Source organism: Numida meleagris, chromosome 16 (genome assembly GCF_002078875.1).
Source record: "Numida meleagris isolate 19003 breed g44 Domestic line chromosome 16, NumMel1.0, whole genome shotgun sequence".
Lineage (NCBI taxonomy): Eukaryota > Metazoa > Chordata > Aves > Galliformes > Numididae > Numida > Numida meleagris.
This window is the reverse complement of record NC_034424.1, coordinates 6948193-6963572: the sequence shown is the minus strand read 5'-3', so window position 1 is coordinate 6963572 and position 15380 is coordinate 6948193. Positions and strand designations below refer to the sequence as shown.

At 54.6% G+C, this 15380-nt stretch overlaps 1 protein-coding gene and 1 long non-coding RNA gene across 3 annotated transcripts in view; one reads left to right on the top strand and one right to left on the bottom strand.

Moving 5' to 3' along the window:
• On the bottom strand, positions 2395-3601 carry LOC110406777. Its single transcript, XR_002443567.1, has 2 exons — positions 3475-3601; positions 2395-2822 (listed from the first exon to the last, which is right to left on the bottom strand). It is a non-coding gene; the product is annotated as an uncharacterized LOC110406777 (long non-coding RNA).
• The window catches only part of VAV2 (vav guanine nucleotide exchange factor 2), a 102375-nt gene continuing 90350 nt past the window's right edge, over positions 3356-15380 (top strand). The window contains exon 1 of one of the 2 annotated variants that reach the window (XM_021413669.1): positions 3356-3954. In XM_021413669.1, the coding sequence (XP_021269344.1) occupies positions 3751-3954 (204 nt within the window). In that variant the 5' untranslated portion in view covers positions 3356-3750. The remainder of the gene's footprint in view (positions 3955-15380) is intronic. The other variant, XM_021413668.1, reaches the window with a different exon arrangement.

Sequence of the window (15380 nt, the reverse complement as noted above, 5' to 3'; positions counted from 1 at the left end):
ATAGATGCATTATTTTTTTCCGGCGCTTCGATCCCCTCTGAAATACCCCACCCCTTCCAGAAGGTGCTGCTGTGTGCGCGGTTCCCCCGCTCACACGAGGCACGGGAACGTGCAGGGAACTGCAGCCCCGAAAGCCGACAGCTGCCCCTGCCCGTCCACCCCGGCACAGCCCCGAGCCGGCTGCCAGCGGGGCCCTGCCGGCTACAAATAAACCCTGGAAGCAGCAGCGGCAGCGGAAGGGATGAGGCGAGAGCCCTGCGCAGCGCTGGGGCAGCTCCTCTGCTCGCCCCGTGTCGGCTTTGTTCTCCCCATGGCTGCCCCATAGGGCAGCGCGGGGCAGTAGGGCTGCGATCGCTGCCGTCACCGCGCTGGGACGCCGGGTGTGCAGGCAGGTGGAGTGAGTGGGTAAAGCGGGAGATGAGCCAGGGTGGGCTCAGACAGAGCCAGCGCTTGTACCAAAAACACGCTTGTATTTAAATCAGGATGACCACCCTTGAAACTGCAATGCAACGCAGTGCAATCCTAACCATAACACTAACCCTAACTGTACCCCTAACCATAACCCTAACCGTAACAGTAACCCTATCCATAACGATAACCTAACCATTACCCAAACCCTAACCATAAAGATAACCCTAACCCTAATCCTAACCATAACCCTAACCCTAAACATAACCATAAAGATAACCATAACCCAAACCATAACACTAACCATAACCTAACCCTAACTGTAACTGTAACCCTATCCATAACCCCAAACATAACCATAACCTGTTACCCAAACCCTAACCATAAAGATAACCCTAACCATAACCATAACTGTAACCCTATCCATAACCATAACCTGTTACCCTAACCATAACCATAATCCTAACCATAATCCAAACCATAACTGTAACCCTACCCATAACCATAACCTAACCATTACCCAAACCCTAACCATAAAGATAACCCTAACCCTAATCCTAATCATAACCCTAACCATAACCATAACCCTACCCACAACCCTATCCATAAGCATTACCTAACCATTACCCAAACCCTAACCATAAAGATAACCATAACTCCAACCCTAACCCTAACCCTAACCGTATCCCAAACCCCAAACTGTCCAAGTAGGGGAACTCTTAATCCCAGTGCGGTGACTAAAATGTTCTGGGAAGCACAGCCTGGCGGGACCAGACCCTGCCCGGGGCTGCGGGGGCCGCGCTGCTGGATTGGTCCGGGAGGGGGCGATGGCGGCACGCAGACACTGCTGCCTCGGGAACGGGATGGGGCTTGGAAGCCTCCTGGCCGGGGGGGGTCAGCGCGCGGTGGGGGCTCGGGGACGCGCAGAACGTGCTCGTGCTTTGCTGCTGGAAGGCGGCCGCCCCCAGGTGTGTGTGCGTGGGTTTGTGCAGTACAGTGCCGCCTCCTTGCACGCATCCGTGTATTTAAGTCTTTCCTTTTTTTCCCTTTTTCCTTTTTCCTCTTTTTCCTTTTTCCTCTTTTTCCTCTATTTCCTTTTTTTCCTCTATTTCCTTTTTTTCCTCTTTTTCCTTTTTTCCTCTTTTTCCTTTTTTCCTCTTTTTCCTTTTTTCCTCTTTTTCCTTTTTCCCCATTTTTCCTTTTTCCCCATTTTTCCTTTTTCCTTTTTTTCTTTCCTTTTTTTTCCTTTTTTCCCTTTTTCTTTTTCTCTCTTCTCCTTTCCTTTTTTCTCTTTTTCTTTTCTTTCTCTCTCCTTTTCTTCCTCTCTCATCTCCTTTCTTTTTTTATTTTCTTTTCTTTTTTCTTCTCTTTTTCCTTCCCTTCCCTTCCCCCTTCCCCTTCCACACCTTGTTACACCCCCCCATTCACCCCCTCCCCCAGCTCAGGACTCCCCTGCAGCACTCACTGCCCGCCTGCACCCCATTACGGAGACTTTTTTGAACGGAAATATCACGATGTTACTTCTGCTATTACCTTTCCCGTGCCCTCAGTTCTCAATCGGCTCCTCTCATGAGGAAGTCCTAACATCAGTCAGTGCAGCTCTGCACCCAGTCCCCAGCAGAGGGAGATGTCCGCCTCTGGGTGCCTCACAGACACATACATTGTTTGCTATTCTTTATTTTGTTGCTGTTTTGTTAAGTTTTTTGCTATCTCTGCTCTCCACTGTTTTCCCAGTGGATGAGAAGCGAACTTCCCTCCTCACCACCCTCGCAGGCTGCAGTGACTGTTCCAAGTGCCCAAGGCCCAACTCTGCTCCTCACCACGCAGCAAAAAGCCAGGCCCTTGCCAGCAGACTTCGTTAGACACCTGGAGTAAACTCCTCTGTAGTCTTCTACCCACGCACCTGAGCTCACCGGGCAGCCCAGCACACCATGAACCTCTCCACACCTCCACAAGAAAACCTTAACAAACAGCTTCAACAACAGGAAAGTTATAATGAGAGATCATGGCACGGGGAAGCGCTGCCTGAAGTCAGTGCTGCTGAGTGCAGCGGGGGCACAGCGCAGCTCTGATTGTGGGGCCGGGGCACACGGTGCTGCTCAATCCCCGTGCTTGCACTCATCCTGCCCAGCCACAAGGAACCGGGCACCGCACACATCCTGGATCCTCCTCCCCATCCTGGAAATGAGGGCTCATACCGGTGGTGTTGCTCTCTCTCCATCCCCACTCGGCTCCATTTGGAAGAGGTTAGCGCTGCATTTTGGCATCCAGGTGAATTGCTTCCCCCGGCCCGGGCTCTGCCTCTCTGCATCGCCAGGATGGAAACGGATCAGCAAACTCTTGGGAGAAGGTTTTCTCCGAAGAAAACTCAGAGCTGATCCGAAAAGAGGCCGTGCTGAGCTGGATGGATGCCACTGGTGAAAATCAGAGATTGTCAAGAATTTGCTGCCAAGGACTTAATGGCTGAGAGTTGAGGTTTGTCATAAATACACCGGTAATTAATGATCGGAGTTGTCTTTGTGTTTGGAAGTCAAGGAACACAGGGTTGTTCGGGTTAACATCTCCGTGCAGTGTTTGCGGCCCAAACACGAGCTGCGGAGCGGGCACACAAAGCGGGACCGTGTGCGGGGGATGCGGGAGCTCGGGCTGCGCGGGGCGGGGGGGTCGGGGCTGCAGAGCGGGGTGCGGCACGGAGAGGCGGCTCTGTGCGGAGCAAAGGAGAGGAAACGCGGAGAGGAGGAAGAGAGGGGATAAAAAAAAAAGGAAAGGCAAGCGAGGAAAAAAAAAAAAGGAAAAATAAAGGTGGAAAAAAAAAATCAAAGAGGAAAAGAAAGGAAAAAAAGGAGCGGAGGCGGCACGCACCGCCCCCGGCCCGGCTGGGGCTCCCGCAGACAAAGGGGCGGGGGGGGCGGACCGGGAGCTCCTCCCGTCGGGGCGGGGGCTGCGGGGCTGTGCGGGGGGAGCAGAAAACTCCCACCCGGTGCGGCGGCGGCAGCGCGAGCCGTGCTGCGGGCAGGTGGGGCCCCGCAACTTTCCTCGGGGCAGGGCCCGGCGGGCGCAACTTACGCGGGGGCGGCTCCTTTGTCCGCGGGGCGATGCGGAGCGGCTGAGCGCGGCTGTGGGGCCGCACAGGGGCAGCCCTCCGCCGGAAAACTCCGCGCCGTCCCCCGCCTCCTCTTCCTCCTCCTTCCTCCTGCGCGGAGGAGCGATGCGATGCTTCCCCGGGCGGCGGGCGGCGATGGAGCGGGGCCGTAGCGCGGCGGCTCGGAGCGGAGCTGCCCCTCGCTGAGCAGCGAGGAGGAGGAGGAAGGAGGAAGGCCGAGAGCGAGCGGGGCCGCGGCCATGGAGGAGTGGCGGCAGTGCGGGCGGTGGTTGATCGACTGCAAAGTTTTGCCCCCCAACCACCGCGTGGTTTGGCCCTCGGCGGTGGTCTTCGACCTGGCGCAGGCGCTGCGGGACGGGGTGCTGCTGTGCCAGCTGCTGCACAACCTCTCCCCCGGCTCCATCGACCTCAAGGACATCAACTTCAGGCCCCAGATGTCCCAGGTAGGAAGGGAGAGGGGTCGGGGCCCCGCGCGGCTCTTTGTGTCGTTCGCGCAAAACTTCGTGGGTCGACGCGGGACGGGGCGGGTTCGGGCCGGGGTCCGCATCGGCCCCTCGGCCCCTGACCCTGCGCTTTGTCCTCCCCTCCCGCACCGCGGGGCTCGGCTTCTGCGGGGGGACCACGGGAACGGGCTGGGGGGGGAAAGAAGGAAACTTCTCCCCCCTTATTTACATCATCCGGAAACAAAAGCAACTAACGGAGCCGAGGTGAGGGCTGCGTGATTACTTTCCGGGCTCTTAACGAGCCATTAATTCGGCTTTGATGCGCTGGAGGAGCCGGCGGTCTCCAGCGTTGCCCTGGGAGGAAACTGACCTTGAGAGCAAAAGTTTCCCCAGGAAGATGAAAAATAACAACCGCGCTCCTCCCCGCGTCCCGCTGCCCCGCAGCCCCTTCCCGCAGCGCTCGGGGCGCTCCCAGCCGCGTTCCCACTCCTCGCTGCGCTCCCTGCTGTCCCCATCGCTGTTCCCATTTCTCGCCGTGTCCTGCCGTCCTCACGCCCAGCTCCCACCCTGGCTCGGAGGTAGGGGAACTGTAAAGCTTTAGGATTGCGTTCCTTGGAAGCGTTTCCAGCGTTTGCCTGTTTTGGTGGAGATGAACCCCAAACCAGCCCTGGTTGTTTCGGCATCAGATGCTCTGCTTGTGTATTTGCACGGGAATCGGGAAACGAGATCGCTTGCAAACAGCAAAGCGTGCAGCCCCGTCCCCTGCGTGCCGTGCCGAGCAGCAGCGCGATCCCTCGGTGAGCAGGGAGGGGAAAATTCCTGCTCGCGAGGGCACGTGATGTTCTGCTTATCAAAGTATTGAGAGCTAATGTGTAACGTGATGGCGAGTTCTGCTCCGTGCTGTGCCAGCACGCTGCGTGCCCACAGGTGCCTCTCCCTTGTGCTGGGGTTAGGGTGCTTTGGGGCTGGGTGCCCAAGGACAGCTCAGCTGGGAGCTGCTCAGGCCTGATGCTGAGCGTGAACACCACGACCCGATGCGCTGGGGGCTTCCCTGTGGCTCTCCAGGCTATAAACTGATCCTTCTGCGCAGGCAGATGTCACCAAATAGAAACTGTCCCACTGGAGCCGTGCGGGGAGCGGAGCTTTGTTAGAACACGCTGCGAATGGCTCAACGTGGGGTTGTTCTTTCAAGGAAATATTACAGCCCTGCAAAGCTAGGTTGGGTTTAAATCCTCGCCCCGGGGGGGGAGACAGGAGCGGGTTTAGGGATGGTGGCTGCGACCTGGGGAAGGTCCCAGCAGCAGTTTGGGAAGGAGCTCGTGCTGCCTCTGCAGGGCAGGTGCTGCTCGGTGGAGGTGGGAGCTCACAGCTGTGCTCTGTCGCTTTCTGCCTGCAGTACCCCAGTGCTTCGTTGGCTTTACGGACAGGGTGGGCCGAGCTGAGCCTGCGGGAGGTGTGGAGTTTGGTGAAACAGCGGTGATGCGTTCAGACACCGGGGCTGGGATGTGCAAGACAGAGTGTGTTCGAACCTCAGAGGTGGTTGTGGATGCTAAACATGCATTCAAGCTGACGGGCTGGGCTGGGTCACCAGCTGCCTGCCTTGTGCAGAGAGTTTCCTTCATTTATCTGAAGTGCCAGGGGACAAGGCACATGTGCCAGCCTTGAAACCCCCCAGCAAGGCTCTGTCATCTCCTTCTGAGTGAATCAAATGGGGCTGTGCAGGTGCGTAACGAGCAACAGCTTTTTGCCTGAGGTGAGCACCACTTCAAAGGCCGGAGGTGAAATCCCATCCCTGCAAAGATCCAGACGCTGTCGTGTGTTTTCTTTCCTTCCCCCATCCCTGCTGGTTTGGTTTTGCTTGCAGCTGTCGGGGACGTGGTGCGGTTGGAGCACAGGTCCGGCTCTGCAGTGGGTGAGGCTGCAGGGGGTGACCCCGTGTCCCCTTCCCACGGCTCCTCGCTGTGCTCCCTCTCCATGCTGCTGCGGTGCCTTACTCCATGGCACCGGGCTGTGTTCCTTGAACTCATTTATTTGCCAAACCCTAGGAGGCTGTGACCTCAGGCTTGCTTTTGTCCTGCTGGATCCCAGAGGCAGGAGGCAGGGATCCCCGGCGGTGCCTGGCAGGACAGGGTGACCCTGTTTGCTTGTCCTCCCAAAGCTGCTGAACCTCAATGGAGACATAATGAGCAGGAAGAAGCCTTAAAACCCCGCTCTGTTCCGAGAGTTGGCGGATGCGAGGCCGCTGCTGATGAGCCTGGAGTAAAACTTCATTTCTGCTAATTGCTTTTGCTGTGGAGGCTGTTTCTGGAGAGGTGGGAGCGGGGCTGCGGTGCGTGCCCTCAGCACTTATTGATCACCGTGTCAGTTACAGTGATTGGATTTCGGGGGCGATTTAAGCAGTTTTGCCAACCAGCTGAGAGTGGTGCGAGGCATCTTGATTCCCAAATGTGGGCACATGCAGCACCCTCCAGCTCGCCCTCCCTGCTCCTACACGAAGCCATGCCCAGCACCCTGCTGCTCTCCCCCAGAGAGAGCCCGTCACTGTGTGGTGCAGCTGCTCTCCATCCTGTGCTCTCTTTGTGAGATGGAGAGCTCTGAGCTTGAGATTTCCATCAATAATTAGCTTTGAATCATCATTTGGTCAAGTCTCGGGCCAAATATAAATTAAATGACTCTAAACTTGGGTTCAGCATGGCGAGGCTTCTTATTGCATGTTTAAGGGAGATTGCTAGTTGATTTTTTTTTTTTTTCATTTGCCTTGGATAAAACTGATCCTCCATGAGAGATGTGGCACTGAGGGATGTGGGCAGTGGGGATGGGTTGGGGCTGAGCTTGGGGATCGCAGAGATCTTTTCCAACCTTAGTGATTCAATCTCCTGGATACTTGAAATTGAGCAACCTCATGTCTGATGGGTGCATCTGTGTGTGCACAGACGTCAGCTTGACAGCGGTGGTCAGCTCATTAAGGGTTCTTTATTTGTTGCATATTGACATCTCTCTGTGGATAATCCATCTCGGTCTGCAGCGCCTGGAGGTTTTATTAGGGCTCCCGAGATGGAGATGCAGCAAATGTAACTGGCCCCGCAGCTGGGCTGCTCTGGCAGCACGTGGTGGTGTGTGATGCCGCACACCTGCCTGGGCCGCCAGGAGCTGCAAGGCTGCTGGTCCTCTGCAAGATGGGAATAATTTGGTATCAGAGTCCCACTTAGTGGTGATGTAGGCAGTCGTTTGCCGTGGCACTGGGAGCAGGTGGCTTGCTGCAAACGCTTCCCCCAGGTACGCGGAAGATGGAGGAGTAAGCGTCTGTTGTGCAGCAATTATTCACGAGGCTTTGGGAGTTCAGCGTGCCGCTTGAAGGCTTTGTAACTACCACGGCTGTAATTGCTTCAATGAGTCCTGACAGCAGCTAACTTGAATGCAGCTGGCAAGTGGTTGTTTGAGCAGGGTCCGTGTCCGAGGCTGTACCCAGCGCCATGGCACCAACAGAACCCAGCCTGGGTGAGCTGGGAGTGTGTCACTGTTCCTGCATGTAGGAGAGTGGTTCCCCTATAGGACCATGTATCCGTGCTCCCAGGCAGGGGATGACCCCTCTCACCTCCTGCTCTCCATCTCTCCGCTGCTCTGTAGCCGCTCCAGTTTACCCCGCTCAGGTCCCCTTGCTTTTTATTTACTCTCCGCTTCTCGAAGTCGAGTTCTGTTCCAAAAGCAGCTATAAAAAAAATGGCCTCATTACAGATCACTGTTTACTGTGTCTCACTGACTTCCCGTTCGGATGTGCTGAGCTTTACAAAGGGGCTGGAAAAAAAGGTGCTCTGTTTTGTGCGGCCGAACTCGTGAGCGCCTTGCAAATAGGAACCCGCTGCAGTTTTCCTTCCCATCCTCCTGCAGCATCGCTGGGAGCAAACGTCTCAGAGCACCCTGAAACCTTGCTGGAGGTGATGCCCTCTTCCTCTGTTGGCTGAGGCAGTGAGGAATGATGTGACCCGAGGCTGAAGGCTCCTGTGGGCTCTGCTGGGGCAGGAGGCGACTGAAGGTGTTAGATGGATCCTGCGGGCTGTGCCAAGGAGCATAAGAAGCAGTGAGAATGTTTTTTTCCCCTCTTGAATGATTGATGAGAGTTAAATACCCGCCTTCAACACCTACAGGAGCGGGCTCTTGCACAGTCGCCTTGAAAAACGCAAAGCCCCGAACCCAGGCTGTGCCGTCGCTCTTCCAGCTGGGACCAAGCGTGGAAGCTGCCCTCTCTCCCAGCAGCGTGATGATGAGCTGCAAAAAATGCTCTGTTTGTGCATGCCTGGTGGTGGTGGCCCATTGGGCTGGGGTACCACTGGGCAACGGGCACCTCGGTGTTTGGTTCCTGCAGGAGAAACTGCTCTACAGCAGAGGTACCGAGCTGCTTGGCTGCATCTGAGCTGAGCGCTTGGGTTTGGGGTTAGGCTGCGGGGTTTGAGGCTTTTGCTGGACCAGGGCAGGTGTGCATCAGGGCCTTGGTTACACTGGGCTGAGAGGAATGGCTGGGCAGCCCTGGGGGCCGAGCATCACCCCCTGCCCGCACCGTGCCAGCCTGTGGGTGCTGCAGAGCCTTTGCTTCCTTCTGCTCCTCCGCAGCCAGACAGAGCCCAGCTCTTGGCTGGGACAGAAATGTTGCTTCAGACTGACCCCAGGGCAAATTGTTGATCTGCTGCTTTGTCCATTCTTAAAGAGACACAGCCCTTTTCTCACTGCAGAGTTGGAGCCCTTCTGCTGCCATACTTCTCTCTGAGCTGAGCCCTCCTACAGGAGTCTCTCAAACGCGCCAATCTCACAGCTCTGTTTTCATTGTTAGCTGTTTATTTTGAGCATGGATGCACCTTCCTAGAGCTGCATAGCAGAGTATTTCCTCCTCCTGCATGCTGGCTTTGCCCTCAGGTGGATCCTTCACTTGAAACAAGCTTAAAACCCAGCAGTGAACACAGCTTCCCTGCTTGGATCCCACCCTCGTGCACCTGTGCTCTGCTCCTCCTGTGTTCTGCTGTATCCAAAGCTGTGTTCCCTCTGATGTTGCTTTTATAAGGAGAGGGGAAGGCTTGCTTTCTGTCTTAGGGCAGCTGCTAATAAAAATGAAAGTTCTTACAACTTCAAACCCAGTGTTAATTAAGGGGTACTTTTCCCAGTGTTGCGTTTCCCCATCAAGAACAGGACAGCCTGGAGAAGCTCTGTCTTTAATAAAAATGACTTTTCTTTTTAAATTTAATTTTCCCCCCTCCCCTTCTGTTTTCTTTGGTTGCAGCTCAGCGTTGTGCTCCATCCAATGATGCAACCCAAGGAGCGGCTGCGTTCGTCCTCCGCCCTCTGAGTGCTCTGCAAGGGGCCGAGCTGAGCTCTGCCAAAGCAGCGAGCAGAGCACGGAGCAATGTGTGCAGCAAAGCTTTGCTGCTGGAGCAGTTGCTGTTGAGGGGTAGAAGGAGGGGACAAGTTTCATAGAGCTTGGGTTTATCAGTGGCCCTGCAGCTGCTGAGCCCTGTGAGCACGGGCACTGTGTGTGGGTAGCCAACCTCTCCCTAGAGCTGTGATTTTGCTGTTGGGTGTGGGGCTGTCGAGGAGTTGAGCTGCTGCAGGCACCTTCCCTGTTTCTGGTTATATTCTATGAATGTTCGGCTGATATTCCTTCTGGGAATGGGAATGCAGAGCATTCTGGATGAGTGCAACCTGACGGGTCTCCTCCTTGTTAGCAGGAAGGTTATGCAGGGTGTAACCATTTGGGGTGTATCCCTGTGGCAGCCCTTCAGCTTAGGGTAAGTGGGACATCTGAGCCTTTTTTTTTTTATTATTTATTTCCTTGTGTCAGAAGGGGGTGTTGCTTTAGCAAAAGCATGAATGACTCCATCAGAGACACTGGGCAAATCTGGGTGCAGATGGCTCGGGTCACTCTGAAAAAACCTATAGCAGAAGTCTCCGCAGCGTGCTGTGTCAGCCACCGAGATTCCTGGGCTGTATAAGAGCCCAGCAGAGCACATTTTGCAACATCCTTAGTGTGCGGGGTCATCCCCTTCCCGAAGTGCCCGATGCGATGGCTGGAAGCCCTTCCGTCACCAAACAAAGGCTGCAGCCTTCCCATTGTCTCCCTTCCTCCCGACCCGCGTTGTTGCTTGGGTGGCAAGAGATAACGCGGGATCTGCTCTTGTTGTTTCCTAACTCGGGGGACTGCCCTGTCTGGGCAGCCAGCATCCAGCTGGAAGGTCTTCCTTCGCCTCCTTGGAAAGCCACCAGCCTGACTCATATCCTGACTTGCTCTTCGGGTCTGGCTCATTGGTGGTGTGATGGAGCAGAGCGTTGTCTGCGGTAGAGACCCGCTTGGAAGTCAGCCTTTGTTTGCTGGGACTCCACTTGACATCTCAGGATTGATTTTGCCAGGTCTGCCGGACCTGGGGAGCAGCTCCCATTGTGCAGTGCCCTGTATGCCCGTGTCAGGAGCAGCGTGAGCCCGTGCTGACAGCTGACCTGGGGTTGAACCTGGCGCGGTGATGCAGATGTTGACAGCTGTGCAGGACGCGATGACAGCGGGGTGGTGTCCGCGGGGTGGGGGGGATTCACACCTCAGCTCGCGCTGCCGGCTCTGCCTTGATCAATGGGGGAGGTGAAAAAGTTCCTCTAGAGGAGATTTGCTCTTTCTCGTCGAGCCCTGTGCTTTAACGCTGGTGGAGGGGGGAGTAAATTGGCCTTTTTATAGCGTTCGTATCTTTTGCTGTGTTTTATAGTAGCTTACTGCTAAATGGAACATCTGGTATTTGAAAGGGAGTGGGCAGGGAGCAGAGCAGACCGAGAAGGGGAGGAGCGGGAGAAGTGATTTGTGTTTGTGCTGCAAACACAGAATTGTCTGTGAAATCTGCTCGACTCCATGTGCATGACAAAAGCATTTGGCCCCATGGGAGAAAAAGAAATGCCCGAGCCTTGAGCACGCATCCAGCCTTGCTCTGGGGCTCACAGATGGGGGATGCTGTGCAGGAAACCCCATTGCAGTGCTGTGTGGGGTCAGGCAGTGCCCTCACCGAGCATCCCCAGACTGCTCTGAATTGAGACATGCTTCAGAGACTGGTTTGCTTTCTAGGAAAGGCAGTTTGGCTGTGCTGGGTTTATCAGGTACGTGGAGTGTTTGCAGGAACAACTAGGTTCGTGCAAGGGTGCTGCAGGTTTGCTTTACAGTAGACACCCGTTCCCAAGGCTGGGTTCACCTCTGACAAAAGCAACAGGAATGAGAGAGAATCGTGTGTGTATATATAGCTGTGTATTTATACTTTATTATGTATTTGTGCAGTGCAAGAGTGGGTAGAGCCTGAGAAATGCCAGTCAGCCTGGTGGTTCCCCAGGACAGCAATGTGCCCGGCGTCTGAGGCAGGCTTGTGTGCCTGCTGAGACCTGATGTGCTTATGGGAAGCACTTCTGCATGAGAGTGATCTTCCAAGAAAGCTGCTGGTGAGCCTCAGGAGGAGGAAAACAAACAACTCGCATCTTGGAGAGCTGTGGGAGAATTGTGCCTTTAAACAGCAAATAAAATAAAACCTACAGTAAACCCAGGATGTTGCTTTGAAGGCCTTTGCACTTTGATTTTATAGCCCAGCTTCCCCTTCTCTATCTGTGCTGTGGAGCTTTGGGCTGTTCTTTGGGGCTGCCAGTGAGGAGCAGGGCTTTCCTTGCCCGCTTCTCTGTGCTCATTCTGCTCAGCTCTGGCCCCAGCGCTGGCAGTGGGGAGCACCCGGAGGAGGGCTGGCCGTGCAGCGGGGCTCCTCCAAGAGGATTTTCCCATGCAAAGTTGCAGGGTGTGAAATGTGAGCGTGACACTGAGGTTTGTGGGGTCGGAGCGCTGGGTGCCAGGAGGTGCCGCTCCCAGGGGAGCAGCCCTGCAGCACTTGGCCCTGCTTGTCTTGCCCATCCCCATGATTCACCCCATAGCTCGCTGCATGGGTCATCTCCTGATCGGGAAGCCAGCTGGAGGCCCAGGAGCATGCCCCGCATCCATGTGAATATTCTGTGCAATGCAGATTTTCTGTGTAATACTAAGTATTGCTATGTGATAAATGGGCTCCGTCACCGCTGCTTCCCAGCGCTTTGCATGGCACCTCTGTGCGTCCTGCAGCCAGCATCTCCCCGATGGGAACTTGGTCTGAGGGTGGTTAAACATTCCCATCACCTGATAGCAAAGCACGTTTCTTGCAACATGAACGGTGACTGCGGTCAAAGGCCGTGAAGGAGGAGAGATGAGGCTGCGATAAGGCTGGGAAAGGCCGCTGGGGTTGTAGGGAGGCTGTGCTCTGCCCTCTCCTCGGAAGGTTTTGCAGCCTCATCATGTGTGGGTGCACGTCGCCCACACCGAGGAGCACCTCATTGCTTTTCTTAGGAGTGATAAAGGTTAGAGGTGGCTCCCCTCGTGTGGGCAGCCCGGTTATCTCGGGGAGGCATAATGAGCAAGCATTAATGGAACTGCAGGATCTGCTTCAGAGGGTTTTCCTTAGCCAAGTTGTCACAATAAGCATTTCTAATTAGAGAGATTTAATTCCAGATCTCTGTGCCCCCCCCCCGCTTTCCCTCTTAATTATATTTGCTAACGTGTTTAACAGCTTTCCCGTCAGAAAAGAACAATTTATGCAAAGGTCATAAACAGATTCTGGCACTAATTACTCCAGGAGCTGCACGGGGGGAATCAATGCCGTGGGGAGTGCTGAACCTTTCGGGACTGGATCTATCTGCGGTGGGAGTGACTTCATCTGCAGATGCACAAAGTGGGGCACCCAACACTCAACAAGTCATCGCATCCACGTTTGGGCCCAAGTTTTGAAGCTCAAGGGGGGAGGGGGGTCTTGTAGCTGATTTCCCTGAGCTTTGGGCCACGTTGATGAGTGACATCATCTCCTTTGAGCCATCCATGTTTTGCAGATGACATCCAAGGGGTGTTCCTGCCGGTGGGTTTGCAGTCTTCTTGTTGGTGTTTGGCGGAGGAGCGCGTTGGGATGGGGCTGAGCCCTTCCCCGTCACAGCTGCTCGCTGCCCAGCCTGGCTGCTGGGCTGGGTTAATGGGTTTTGTCACCTCCGCGTTTTGGAGCGGCTGCAACATCTGTTCCGAGTGATAATAAAGCGGTGCCGAGGGGAAATTAGCATACAGCTGCCGGGGTGGGAGAGAATCTCTACAGGAAAAAAAAAAAAAAAAGCAACCCTGAATTTATTGATGGAAGATGATGCCTCATTGCATTTTCATGTTTCCTGGTGGTTTTGGCAGCACGAGCAGAATCTGCTCCTTTGCGGTGGAGAAGGACAAAGCTGCAATATGGGCTTCTGGTGGAGATTCTAAATCGAAGTGCCCTTTGTTCTGGTGCTTCAGCCAAAACCAAGAGTCCTTCTGGCTCCTCTGAAGCTCCCACGGTGCCGCGTGCCATGGTGCTGCTCCCTGCCAGTAACTTTACTATGAGGGCTGGCTCGATGCAGGCCATTAAACCCTGTTTCTGTGACTTTCTTCCCTGGTATATTTCGGGAAGACCCAGATCCTGAAGTCCCGTGATGCAGGGATTTAATTCTTCCTTAAGGGAAGGCAGACAAACAGGCGTTGCCATCGCTGCTGTGGGGAAATGCGTAGAAGCGCGATTGAAGTGCTCTCTGAAGTCTCATAAACTTGAAAGCCAAGTTAAAATAAGCAAGGTTTAAAATGTAGAAAGCAGAATATTAGTGAACAACGAGTGGGTGGCGTTCTGCATCCCCCTCCTTGTACGATAACTTAAAGGGTGGAGGGGGGGGAACCGCCTTCAGCTTTGGGATCCGCCAAAATGAAGCTGGAGCAGCGAGCAGCGTTATCGCTTAGGCAGGAAAGCTGTGCATCGCCAAGTGGGAGAGGAGGAACTGCTCGAATCCACCTCGATTCCTTCCCAGACAGTTCCCCTAATGACAGTGCAGCGGTGTGAAAATACCTGAGGATAAAGATGAGGTGCTGGGTCGTGTTATTGCTGTCATTCAGCTGCTCGGTGCTGTTATTTGTACCGCTCGGGTAGGGCCGTGCAGGAGGAGCTCCCTGCAGCGCAGTGCAGGTGTCTCTGCACAAAGGGGTATTTAAGTTGTCTTTGTGCTGGAGGTAACGTAATTGCTGCTTGGGTTTGTCTCTGTCAGAGCGTCGGGCTTTGTCGTGCTGGAGAATACACGTGGAGCTTCTCCTGGATGGCAGCGCATTGCTGGGGCTGTGTGAGCCCTGCTTGGTGCTGCGAGCATCCCCAGTGGCACACAGGGCTCTGTTCCGGGGGCTGAGCTCTGCTGAAACCTTCACGGTGCCCTCAGACTCGGGTAGGAAGGATATAGGGGGTGTATACATCTTTTATTTTTCTCCTTGGATCCTCTAACTGTTGTGGTTGCGCTGTTCCTGCTGCAAACAGCAGCTTTCCTTTGCCAGTTTTCTTCCTCTCTTACTCGTAAATAAAAGCAGAAATAGCAATGGGAAGGACTTGGTTCTGCCAAATGGATGCGAGTGCTCTGAAATGAGCGGGCGATTACAGATGTCACTGTTTGCTTGCAGCGTTGGGGATCTGAGGGTTGGAATGGCTGGGGAGAGCTGGCTGTGGGCTGCGTGGCGTGGCCCATTCGGGTGCGTGAGTCCAAAAAAAGAAGTCCCAGAGCAGGAGGTGGAAGGGCTCTGAGAAAGCCCTTCTGTTCCTGGGAAAGCTAAGGCTGCATTTCCCTCTGATGGCACACGGGGTTGTGTGCAAGACAGGCTTTCTTCCTCTCTTTGAGACCTGGGCCCTCTCCAGATCCTCTCCAGCCGCGTGCTGCCCACTCCTTGAGCCCCGGGGGCAGAAAGAATCGTAGGGGAAGTTTTCATTATTAAAAAAAGAGTTGCATTTTGTTTCTTGAATGCAGCCAGAAGTGATGGCCGTGATGACTTGGTGTGGAATGTTCTTTATTCTCCCCTCCCTTAAAGGCATCAGCAGTTGGAGAGCCTCTCCCCTCTGGAGCTTGCGGAAGCGCTGCTTTAAATAAGAGCTTTTTGCATTGGAAGCTGCACCTCAGAGAGATGTTTTATTTCCCCTGGTGTTTATGGCCGTGTAGAATACTCCGTAGTCTTCACTTTTCTTCTGCTAAGTCTCGGTTGTTTTGTGCAGAGGAGCGATTTATTCCTACCAGCTCAGCCTAATGCGTGCCGTAGTGATTTTAACAGGAGCTGGGCCCGGCTTAGTGCTCGCTGCAGAAGATTTGGAAAGCATCGTGTTGGCTTCTCAACACTCCCTGTGACTTCTGCTCGGGGCCGTGCAGAGCTCGGTGCATTTCAGTCTGATGTGAATCAGTGCGGTTGTTTCTCGGTGCCTTAATTCTGTGCAGAGGAAAGGAGGGTTTGGAGGAGCAGTGTGTGCGCAGGGCGAGGCCAGCGTCCCAGCTCAATGTGCAGCCAAGTTTCAGGCGAATCGTGGCATCTTCAG